Source organism: Nematostella vectensis, chromosome 8 (genome assembly GCF_932526225.1).
Source record: "Nematostella vectensis chromosome 8, jaNemVect1.1, whole genome shotgun sequence".
Lineage (NCBI taxonomy): Eukaryota > Metazoa > Cnidaria > Anthozoa > Actiniaria > Edwardsiidae > Nematostella > Nematostella vectensis.
In genome coordinates this window covers 13935583-13948706 of record NC_064041.1, presented here as the reverse complement: position 1 = coordinate 13948706, position 13124 = coordinate 13935583, and the positions used below count along the sequence as shown (strand labels likewise).

Sequence of the window (13124 nt, the reverse complement as noted above, 5' to 3'; positions counted from 1 at the left end):
ATCAGCAAATCCCAAACTGATAATAAACACACAATTGAATACATAATGCAATAAAGCTTTTAGATAGATGGCAAGCCCGTCACGCTCCGTCACGCTCTACATGGCTATAGAGAGGCCGCCACTTGGAAAGAGTGAGTGCGCGCGAGGCATCATGGATCATTGAGCACAGCAAGAGAGTAGCGTGGGGACGAGTCAAAGCAATATAGCCGTTTTCACGGTTATATTCAATACTTAGTACCTGTGGTTTTACACCAGAGGGCATGTTTTGCCTGGAATGCTATGAAGTATTGAATACATTTTACGAAATTTCGCCGTCTTGTTCGTTCTGTTGTTTACTTGCTTTTGGCGGGAAAAAGAAACGTTCACGCCCGTTTAGCCTCTCTTGTGTAAAGTAAAACCCCAGGCCTCATGTACAAGAAAATAATAATTCAAGAAAAATCCGCTTTTTCAACCTTGAAATGCTATTCTGAAAAGGAGAACGGCCCAACCTCAACTGAAATTGAGACTTTCATTCCATTTGACGGCACACTGCAAAACCAAATGACGGCACACTGCAAAACCATTTGACGGCACAAAACCATTTGACGGCACACCGCAAAACCATTTGACGGCACACTGCAAAACCATTTTGACGGCACACTGCAAAACCATTTATAGGCACACTGCAAAACCATTTAATGGCACACTGCAAAACCATTTGACGGCACACTGCAAAACCATTTGACGGCACACTGCAAAACCATTTGACGGCACACTGCAAAACCATTTGACGGCACACAGCAAAACCATTTTGACGGCCCACTGCAAAACCATTTTGACGGTACACTGCAAAACCATTTTGACGGCACACTGCGTCTTTTTAATGATTGGACAATAAATGTGAATCTACTTCGTGGTGCTAAAATCTATGTATTACCGAGAACATTCAATGCAGTGAGAAATTTGGGTAAAAAATGTGCAATCAGACAAACTCGAACTAATGGAGACAAGGCTCGGTGCGATTGATCGGGGGTTTCAGTTAACGGCCGGGACAATTGAAAAACTGCATAGTAGCGAATCATATTTTTATAAAAATCATAAAAAAAATTGTTTATGCAACCTCTAGGAACTCAATAAGAAACAGCCGCAGGAATAAGAATCAAAATCGATCAATATTTCTAAATTTGACTATAAAAATTGATATGATTGAAAAAAATTTAGAAAGCAGCGTTTGCTAGGTGTATTAGTCTGCGGTCTTGTTAGAATTAAAACCTAAAACCTTGTGGGAGTTTTACTGCAGACAAGGCATGTGTAGATTGTGCTAGTAAATTTGGGAAAAGTTGCTTGGAAATATAGCCAAAAGTTGCTCTAAAATTGCTAATATATCCAAAAGTTGCCACCAGAAATTAAAAAAGGTGCTCGCTCTTTAGAGTCGTTTGTTCTAGATAAATGCCCAAAACCAAGAGCCTTGCCAAAACATATTTGTTTGCTTGTTTTCATTTCAGCAATTTCATTAAATATTTTTTCCAATCTACGTTTAATTAATCATTAAAATATAAATACACTTGTCAATAAATCTCTCTTAACTCAACAATAAATAGGATACGTATTTTCTAGTAAATTTTCTAACTAGTCAAAGTTCACTTGGATAGGCATCATGTTATTAAATACAGTATATACATCATATATAATATACTCCATGATGCTTTAGGCAGTGATAAAGTTCACAGCTCGATTCACAGCCTATACTGATCGATCATGTCTCGCTACACGCATTGCAACGTAAACTAACCTTTCTCCGCTAAAAAATGCTAGATGGATGGACCGCCTTTTCGTTGCCTGTTTTTTCCTTCATTCACGCGGATTTTACGTTTTCTAGACTAGTTGCCCCAGCGTCACTTGCAATCTCGATATAACAGATGGATATTTGAACGCCCGTTGTAATAGCCAGGACAGCGGCTATTATAGGACTGTCCAGGTGCATTTGTAGATGAAATAACGAACTTTTTGATGGTTTGGATCGATTGTATACCAATTTGTTGCTTAAAAGTTGCCAAGGAAGGCAAAAGTTGCCGTAGGTTGCTGGTCCTACGAAAGTTGCCAAAACGCCAAAAATTGCTCAAAAGTTGCCGAGCACAATCTACACATGCCTACTGCAGACTAACTGCAATATGGTCGCAGGGAGCTGGGGCGAGGTCACTAAGTCCCTTGCGTTCTGCGCGCGTTTCCTGTGGCAGACCGCGACGCAGTTGCGTGACGTCACACCGTCAAGAGCATGAGACCTAAAATAGCAACACGAAATGAACGCAAGGGAAGGGTGATAACGGTTAACAGGTTGATACTTACTTATACTTATTGTATGGATTCGCTGTAGATTTATGCACAACAACTTTTATGTAATCTATCGCCGAGACCAACGACTATACATGTCAGCTGCGAATTTTTAATATTTGACTTAGTTCTTCGTTGAACTTTTTATGTAAGCAATATAAGGAAATGGGAGAAGTCAGATGACCATATTTGGATAGGTTATGTTCTTCTACGCAAAACAGAATGAGCTAGCAAGGTGGTGAACTCAAAAGTGATTGGCTGTTAAACATCAACACAAACATTTCATTACAAGAGCTCCAATACCTCGCAGACATAGAAATATCGTACTCTATAGTTTTTTAATTGCTCGAGCTACTTATTCTTAGAGATAGGCCTTTTCAAGGATGGAAAAATATGACAGCCATATTCTGATAACAAATTACAATGTTAAAAACATCTTATACTGTCTAATAGTACGAGTGCGCTGACGTGAGGGAGCGAGTCGAAAGATAGAGTTGTTGTTTTCCCTCTAGCTTAGCGACAACTTATGCAAGATCTGTTATTCACAGCTTGATAACTGATCAATACTTAATAAGATGCATTGTTATACTATTCTAGAAAAAAAATCTTTGTTATATATTTGGTATCAATTTTTAATATTAACTTCTCTACTTTTGAAGTCTTTATGTTATTGAGTGCAGAGCTGCTCTCGTAAGCAGTCTATCCAAGATGCAGTCATTTGCGTTTACCGCAACTTTCGTTTTCCTTTGCCTTTTTTCAACGGCTTTTTCTCAGCTCATATTTGGAACCCATTCTAACTATTTAGCAACCGAACATGACAAACGATCCGTCGCCAAGTTGCTAAAGTCTGTACAAGTTGTGGATGACTTTGCGTGTGTTCGGGAGTGTACTCGCGCCGAGGGGTCGTGCACATCCGTGAATTTCTACAAAGACAAGGACTCTAATGGCAAGCACCTTTGCGAGTTACTCACGGACAACAAGAAACAATGTAAAGTTGATGCCAACCTGGTAAAAGATGCCGAAGTCAACTTTATCAGAGTCAAACAAAAACCGCCCTTGGTAAGTCACATGATTTTATCGTTTTTGATTTTTTCAATAACGGTTTTTCGAGCAACACAAGGATTTTCTGTTGTCCGGGTCGCAATTAACGCAGTGCCACACCGAAATCTCTGTTTTTGTATGCGTGGGATTAGGGTTATTGTCCCATTGCCTTTATTATTTTCGCTTTTTATTACTCTCGTTGCCCTCAATTAGTTTTTGCACTTTTTCCACAGTGTGTTTTTTTTTTTTGCTTAATTTTAAACTTGTTTTACTGTCGAATCTGTTGTATCGCGATCCGCGTTTTCAATACACGATTTGTTTTGGTTTTCTGTTCCGTCAGAAAAACCATTCTGAGCCAATCAGAGTCTCGCTTAGTGTACTTCCCTGGTTTCCCTTTGGACGAAAACCAGACAGTGTCGCGACAAAAAGCCAAGGCAACTGCACTAGGCGAGACATGGCAAGAATCTGATTGGCTTAGAATAATTTGACTGACGGAACAGAAAATCCCAAAAGACAAAAACAAATCGATGTTTTGAAAATGCAGCGTCGCGATACAACTGATTCGATAGTAAGTTTGTTTTTTTTCTCTCAACACTGACCTGTTATGATTATTGAGGTCAAACATTAGGTACACAAAGTATTCCATTAATACAATCCAAACTCGAGACCGCGACAGTTCGCGGAACTCAAACTGGGAGGATTGTCGATATTTAGGTAACAAAATTTGACGACATTCGCATTAGCAGCCTGGCTTTTAACATAAAAACTAAGTGCGCATGTCCAGATAAATCTATCGCTCGTTTCCTACGTCAAGACCTCGGTTTTCTCAGTAAATTTTCATGTAATAGCATCTTTTTCACGATTAATAAGTAGTATTCAATACTTCATTTCGATATGTAATATCACAATAAGCTCCCCCAAATTACCCTATTGAATGGATGCTTTCTCACACTTTCGTCCCCCGAATCAGCCTATTGAATGGATGCTTTCTCACACTTTGCGGTCCCCCAAATCAGCCTATTAAATGGATGCTTTCTCACACTTTGCGGTACCCCAAATCAGCCTATTAAATGGATGCTTTCTCACACTTTGCGGTCCCCCAAATCAGCCTATTGAATGGATGCATTCTCACACTTTGCGGTTCCCCAAATCAGCCTATGGAATGGATGCTTTCTCACACTTTGCAGTCCCCCAAATCAGCCTATCGAATGGATGCTTTCTCACACTTTGCGGTCCCCCAAATCAGCCTATTGAATGGATGCTTTCTCACACTTTGCGGTCCCCCAAATCAGCCTATTGAATGGATGCTTTCTCACACTTTGCGGTCCCCCAAATCAGCCTATTGAATGGATGTTTTCTCATACACTTTGCGGTCCCCCAAATCAGCCTATTGAATGGATGCTTTCTCACACTTTGCGGTCCCCCAAATCAGCCTATTGAATGGATGCTTTCTCACACTTTGCGGTCCCCCAAATCAGCCTATTGAATGGATGCTTTCTCACACTTTGCGGTCCCCCAAATCAGCCTATTGAATGTATGCTTTCTCACACTTCGTACCCCAAATCAGCCTATTGAATGGATGCTTTCTCACACTTTGCGGTCCCCCAAATCAGCCTATTGAATGGATGTTTTCCCACACTTTGCGGTCCCCCAAATCACCCTATTGAATGGATGCTGTCTCAAACTTTTCGGTCCCCTAAATCACCCTATTGAATGGATGCTTTCCCACACTTTGCGGTCCAAATCAGCCTATTGAATGGATGCTTTCTCACACTTTGCGGTCCCCCAAATCAGCCTATTGAATGGATGCTTTCTCACACTTTGCGGTCCCCCAAATCACCCTATGGATGCTTTCTCATACTTTGCGGTCCCCCAAATCAGCCTATTGAATGGATGCTTTCTCACACTTTGCGGTACCCCAAATCAGCCTATTGAATGGATGCTTTCTCACACTTTGCGGTCCCCCAAATCAGCCTATTGAATGGATTCTTTCTCACACTTTGCGGTCCCCCAAATCAGCCTATCGAATGGATGCTTTCTCACACTTTGCGGTCCCCCTTATCAGCCTATTGAATGGATGCTTTCTCACACTTTGCGGTCCCCCAAATCAGCCTATTGAATGGATGCTTTCTCGAACTTTGCGGTACCCCAAGTCAGCCTATTGAATGGATGCTTTCTCACACTTTGCGGTACCCCAAATCAGCCTATTGAATGGATGCTTTCTCACACTTTGCGGTCCCCCAAATTACCCTATTGAATGGATTCTTTCTCACACTTTGCGGTACCCCAAATCAGCCTATTGAATGGATGCTTTCTTACACTTTGCGGTACCCCAAATCAGCCTATTGAATGGATGCATTCTCACACTTTGCGGTTCCCCAAATCAGCCCATTGAATGGATGTTTTCTCATACACTTTGCGGTCCCCCAAATCAGCCTATTGAATGGATGCTTTCTCGCACTTTGCGGTCCCCCAAATCAGCCTATTGAATGGATGCTTTCCCACACTTTGCGGTCCCCCAAATCAGCCTATTGAATGGATGCTTTCTCACACTTTGCGGTCCCCCAAATCAGCCTATTGAATGGATGCTTTCTCGAACTTTGCGGTACCCCCAAGTCAGCCTATTGAATGGATGCTTTCTCACACCTCGTATTTTGCGGTATTTTAGGTAAGCACCGGCTGACAAAGATCCTTTAAGCGTGGCATCATTATTTTACCTTTTTCTACCTTTGCAGCTTCCGTCTTGTGCCGAGATCCAATCAGAACACCTTGCTCACACCAGCGGCATATTCCCCATCGCCCTCACCCCCTGTCATCCCCTCGACGTCTACTGCGACCTGGGCACTAGCGGAGGAGGCTGGACTGTCATCCAGAGGCGCATGGATGGCTCGGTGGATTTCTACCGTGGCTGGGACGAGTACAAGCGGGGGTTTGGTAACAAGGATGGTGAGTTCTGGCTTGGCCTGGATAATATCCACGCTATGACGTCACAGAGGCGGTACCGTGTCCGCTTTGACTTGGAGGATTTCGAGGGGAACACCAGCTACGCCGAGTACGATGACTTTAGAGTTGGTGCTGAGGCAGCGAAGTACCAACTTGTTTCAATTGGTACATACTCAGGTGAGGAATAAGCATTCATCATGATGTTTTCATCTAATTCGCTGCAACAATTTTAGGGTTGCAGAGGCTTGAAAGTCGGATGGAGGGGGCTGTCCCCGGTGTGCTGCATCTTAAATGTCCATGCTTGCTCCGCCTTCTTCAGTGTTTGTTTTTTCGCAGTAGTCTAGAACGATCTGAAAACCTTGTGGTACAGCAGGCGCGTACCCAGGGGGGATGCAAGGGTTGCGAACGCACCCCCCACAAAGGCCGAAGGTCCACTTTCGGCTCTAAATAGGCGTGCTTTTTCTAACCAAAGTTGTAAAGCATAATCTAGATCACTCTGGTATGTATTCAAATCCGACAATTAACGTCCCGTGGAGATACTGCAAATGTATAAAGAAATCACTTTTTTTTTGGGGGGGGGGGTTGTCAGAGAACTCACTTTCCCCACATCTCCCCCCCCCCCCCCTCCTCCCACCGCACGCCCGGAAAAATTAGGACAGACAGACAGACAGACAGATATTTTATTTGGAATCGTATACAATGTCCTTGTATATTGATTGACGTCCAAATAATATTAAAGATAAAAAAGACAAATAATTGTACGGTTTTTCAAGTTTGGCAGCGATATTGATCCCGGAGGGCGAAGCATTCATTAATGAACTTAGCGATTTTTCTTTGCACTGTGACGTTACTACCAGAATAATTAATAAGAAAATGAAAAACACTTTCATCCGACATTCTAGGGAATTGTACATTTTCTATTTCTTCTATGGTTTTAGTCAATTCTTCCGGCTTCCCTTTATACAAAGGGCAGTGAAGAAGGAAATTTCGCAAATTCGTTCATCCGGTACCATATAGGGCCTCGAATATCGGCCAGTTTCAATAGCTAAGCGATGATTTCTTAGTCTCAATTTGGTCAAGATAATCTTCGATAATGTATTTTGATTTAAATTTCCTATACGTTCAATTATTACTTTGTCCTTGTTTATTTCTATAATCATTATTCACGTTTGATATCCACTTTTGAAATTGAATGTCTTCCAATCTTTGTTTGATTATATATAAAATGCATTTAATTGGTATGTCCCCGCTCTGCGCATTTACCTGTTGCCATATATCGCCGACACCTTTGAAAAGTTCGTTTTAATTTCTGGTGCCAAAATTCTGGTTTATCACTTATTTTTATGTCTTCGTATTCTGGTTAACTAGCTTTGGTTCCTCGAGATGATTTATGTTTAGCCAAAAATTGACGCTTCTGCATATTGCTTTTGTTCTTAATGGGAATCTACCAAGTTCAGCCCTAACCGCGTTATTTGAACAAAATTTAGAGACTCCGAGGAGCCACTTGCAGAATTTGACGTGTACTATTTCCCTAGGTTCTTTTTCACCTTCATCTTTTTCTGTACCCCATACCTCACTACCATAGAGAAGAATCGGAGATATCAAAGTGTCAAATAGTTTTATTGTTAGTTTAACATTGTCCCTGAAGTGATCACCCATTTCCTTTCTTAGTTTGTTAAGAGCTTTTAGGGCTATTTTTTAAATTTCTGTTTTGGCAAGAGTAAAATTCCCAAACGCGCTGAAATGTAGTCTGAGATATTTATAGGAATTTACGTTTTTTAAGCTCTGGCCTTTATAGTAAAAGCGGTGATTGTTTAGAGATTTACCTGTATTATTAAAAATCATAATGTTAGTTTTATCGAGATTTACGGTTAGACCCCATTCTTCACAATATTTTTCAAGCGCGTTTATGTAAGTTTGGAGATCCTTGTCAGTTTTTGCCAGAATTACTAAGTCATCCGCGTAAAGTATACATTTTATTTCATGGTCGTTAGGATTACATTCATCAAATTTGCTAGGTAAGTCGCTTAAATATAGGTTAAATAGTGTCGGAGAGATCATACATCCTTGCTTTACGCCGACATTGCAAGGGAAAGCAGGTGAAAAGGTGCTTCCTATTTTCACAGACGATTTGTCTGAAGTGTACATGGATATAATGACTGACAAAAGGTTACCCGTTATACGGTGCGTTTCTAGTTTTTCAAAAAGTTTTTATCTAGGAATACGGTCGAAAGCTTTTCGAAAATCGACAAAGCCCGAAAGTAAGAAGTTGTTTGCCTTATTTGGTTTGCTTTTAACATATTTATCTATTAGTGATTTTAAAGTGAAAAGACTATCTGTAGTGCCGTGCTTTTTTCTAAAGCCACATTGCACTTGGTTGATTATGCCTTTTGAATTTAAATAGTCGTATAGTCGAGCATTAAAAATATAGGTGAAAATTTTGCTTAAAGATGGTAGGAGGGATGATACCCCGATAATTTTCTACGTTTGCAAGATCATCTTTTTTATGAACTGGTACTATAAGTCCTTAACTCCAAGATACTGGGTATTTTCCGGAATTTAATATGTTGTTAAAGAGGACTTTTAGTGGTTGGATTAAAGTATCTTTATTTGGTTTCAGTATCTCATTAAGTACATTATCATTCCGGGAGACTTTTTAATTTTAATTTGTTTGATTGCTTCTTTTATGTCGTTACCAGATATTGGATAGTCTAGCGGCCCATTCTCATTTAGGCAAAAAGACTCTGCGCGCGTCATTTTTTCAGGGTCGTTATTTAGTTCTTTAAAATGATAATAAAACTCTTTTATTTTTGATGGATCAATTAATTTTCTTGTTTTTTTTTGAAAAGTTAAACAAGCTTCCCAGTCCACCCCAGAGGGCCTTGGAATCTTTAAAATTAATATTTGTTAGTTTATCACTGAAATAACATCTTTTTTTCCGCCTACAGGTTTTTCTAAATTTACGTTTTGAGTCGTGTAATATGCGTCTTGTCTCTTCATTGTTAGGGTTGTTTACAAATAACTTGACCCAAGGATTTCAAATTTTCTTTCTCAGTTTTACATTCCTCGTCAAACCATAATTGATTCGTTGTTTTTCCTTTTTTTAAATGAGGAAGCAGGGGATTGACCAATAAATACCGCATTATGTTCAACATGCTGCTACTACCCATGACATAATCGACAAGGCCATTGCCATTATACTTGAAACATGTTGTTTTTCCGTCTAGATCACCAATCGCACACGCCCATTGTAAATTCTCAGATTTAGTGCAGTGCAAGTTTCGATAAGGCTTCTCCCGCTGTCTCTAGAATTTTGAAAAATTTGCTCGTCAATTTCGTAATCATCTAGGAGGCCTACGTGTCTATTAGAATCATTCGATACAAATTCCTGAAGCAATCCTGTGCGGGCATTCATGTCGCCTTGTAATAATATATCCCCCTTCAAAGAAAAGTTCAAAATTTCATATTCTAAGTCTCCTATATAATCATCATCATTAACATTTTCATAATTTGTTGGACTTAAATATACGGTACCTATATAAATAACTATATCAAACTTGAAAAACGATTTGTCTAGTTTACACCATAAAATATTTTCATTTCTATTTGGGATATAAGACACACCTTTAGCAAACTTATTTCTAATGTAAACACATTGGCCTCCGGAATTTCGCTTCCCTTTTTTTGTGCTACATTTGATATAATGTGAAAAGCCGGGTATTCTTAGATCTGACTGTTGGTCGGCATGTGTTTCGACAATGCCAAAAAAATCGTGCTTTTCTATCAACGAAATTAGGTCCACTTTTTTCCATTTCGCACCCCCCCCCCCCCAAGAAAAATCCTGGGTACGGGCCTGTACAGTTGGTAGAGTGTGGCTCCTTTGGTGCCATCTACCACAAGTCTTCGCGCCTGATTTTGGATCCACATCTTGGATGTTTAGGATTTTTTTTTCTCTATTTAAATATCAATTTTGATAGAAAAAAATATGGGGACGCAACAACAACAACAACAACTACTACTACTACTACTACTACTACTACTACTACTACTACTACTACTACTACTACTAATAATAATAATAATAATAATAATAATAATAATAATAATAATAATAATAATAACAATAATAATGATAATAATGATAATAATGATAATAATGATAATAATGATAATAATGATAATAATGATAATAATGATAATAATGATAATAATGATAATAATGATAATAATGATAATAATGATAATAATGATAATAATGATAATAATGATAATAATGATAATAATGATAATAATGATAATAATGATAATAATGATAATAATGATAATAATGATAATAATGATAATAATGATAATAATGATAATAATGATAATAATGATAATAATGATAATAATGATAATAATGATAATAATGATAATAATGATAATAATGATAATAATGATAATAATGATAATAATGATAATAATGATAATAATGATAATAATGATAATAATGATAATAATGATAATAATGATAATAATGATAATAATGATAATAATGATAATAATGATAATAATGATAATAATGATAATAATGATAATAATGATAATAATGATAATAATGATAATAATGATAATAATGATAATAATGATAATAATGATAATAATGATAATAATGATAATAATGATAATAATGATAATAATGATAATAATGATAATAATGATAATAATGATAATAATGATAATAATGATAATAATGATAATAATGATAATAATGATAATAATGATAATAATGATAATAATGATAATAATAATAATAATAATAATAATAAATAAATAAAAAAATAAAAAAATAAGAAAAAACTAGGAGCATGCTCACGTTAGCAAAACGTGATTCCACTAATTAATTACAAAAATAGCTAAATAACTAGCTAACAGCAGTGAATATCTAAATGCTAATAGGTCAAGGAAACAAGATTGTCGATATGAAATTGATGACATAAACAACAAATTAGATTTGATAGATATTGTTATGACGTTATCGACAACAGCCGTGTATTCGAAGCAAACTCCGCTTTTAGGCAGTGTGAAATCTCTACATGACATCGCTACATTTTCGGGCAATATGTTATTACATTTGTGGGTTTATTACCATTGTGATTTTATTACAATTGTGGGTTTGTTACATTTGTGGGTAACTTGTTATTACATTTATGGGTTTATTACATTTGTGGGTAATTTGTTATTACATTTATGGGTTTATTACATTTGTGGTTAGGTATTACACTTGTAGGCCCTACAGCATGCTCATGTTTTCTAGGTACAGCCGGTGATAGTCTCTTATTCCACAAAGGCCGTTATTTCTCGACGCCAGATCGCGACAACGACGACTGGGGTCATAGCTCTTGCGCAAAACATTTTAAAGGTGCATGGTGGTTCGGATCATGCTTAGAAAGTCATCTGAACGGCCGTTACTACGTGACCACATCTAACGCGGGGGCTGGATAGGGCATCATGTGGATGGGCTGGCATGGTTATGGATACTCACTCAAGAAATCAGAAATCAAAGTGCGACCTTATTAAGAACTCGCCCATTAATATCGGACGGGGAGGTAACTTTTTTTTCGTAACCCGAGTGTCAGGCCTTTATGTTGTTTCCTGGGAAGTATCTTCCTAGCCTTATACTCAGGCTAAATCTGTTTTGAGGTTGGTCGCTTAAAACCCACTTATCCGGCATGCTTGGTAATTTTGTTTTCTGTTTTAAAAACCAAATCTTATTTTCAAAAATATAACCTTCGGTGCATTAAATGGAATATCCTTCTGCTTAATAGCCTTCGCTGATAGAAGTTTAATAGACAGATAGAGGTGATATTTGATTTGATTCGTTACACAGCATAGTCAACCTTAAGGGTGCGCAACGGGGATTTCATTTTAATAAGTTGAAACTTTCTTTTTATAATGTTTTGGGTTTAGGGTGTACATGTTTTGTATACTTTTGTAGTCTTACCTCAGTAAGAAATACTGTCGGCGATCCCCCCCCCCCCCAGTGTCACTGGTGAGGGGGGTGGTATGTCACCCTGCAAGAAGAAAAACAAAACCTGTCAAAGGGCGGATGAGATCCGTGCGAGCTAACGGCCAACATGCACTTTTGGGCAGGGGACGCCCATTTGCCTAGTATTGGCAAGTTCCCTAAGAGAAGGAAACTCTGAAGTAAAACCGGTTTACCACAGTTTTTGTGTCTTTACGTAAAGCCACATCAGACATTCACTAATCTAGAATTAAAAGCAAAATCTCATAAATACTTTTATAGATACAAAGAGAGAAAATCTTTGTCAACTTGAAAGGAGAATCTGAATATTTATCAAAAAAACGGTCCAGCATTATTTCAAGCAACATCATCACACCTAAGTTTAAAAATAGGAAATCTTTGTTCATTATTATTAACTTCAGAAGAAGGATTCCACATAACATCCTTAAAATGACGCCAAACTTGGCCGCAGAGTGGTTGAATTAGAATCGTTTTATCAACCAAGCCACAAAACTTGGTCGTTTCCTGCTGATGGAGCACAACTCAAGGGGGTCCTAAAACGTATCTGTCCTTGTACCTCATAAAATGATTGAATTTCAAACGGTGTTGTTATATAATAAAACTGGTCCAGTCCTGATGTTGAAAGCTGTGACCTATGTCACAGAGGTAGGATCATGATGTTAATAGCTGTGGGCGCTTGGCCACGCCCTTGGCCCCCTTGGCCCCCGGCACCGAGCAGTAGACAGAGGGTAACATTGATGGCTTTATTGATGTACTGTATATACTGTATAACTTAAGACAAGGTATTTAGGAACACTAAGAGAAA

General features: G+C 38.3%; 1 protein-coding gene across 1 annotated transcript; it reads left to right on the top strand.

Moving 5' to 3' along the window:
- Positions 1-67: 67 nt before the first annotated feature.
- On the top strand, positions 68-11853 carry LOC5501188 (microfibril-associated glycoprotein 4). Its single transcript, XM_048731870.1, is given in 4 exon segments — positions 68-131; positions 3116-3298; positions 6025-6471; positions 11591-11853. Coding segments are annotated over 4 exon segments (957 nt in total).
- Positions 11854-13124: the final 1271 nt, after the last annotated feature.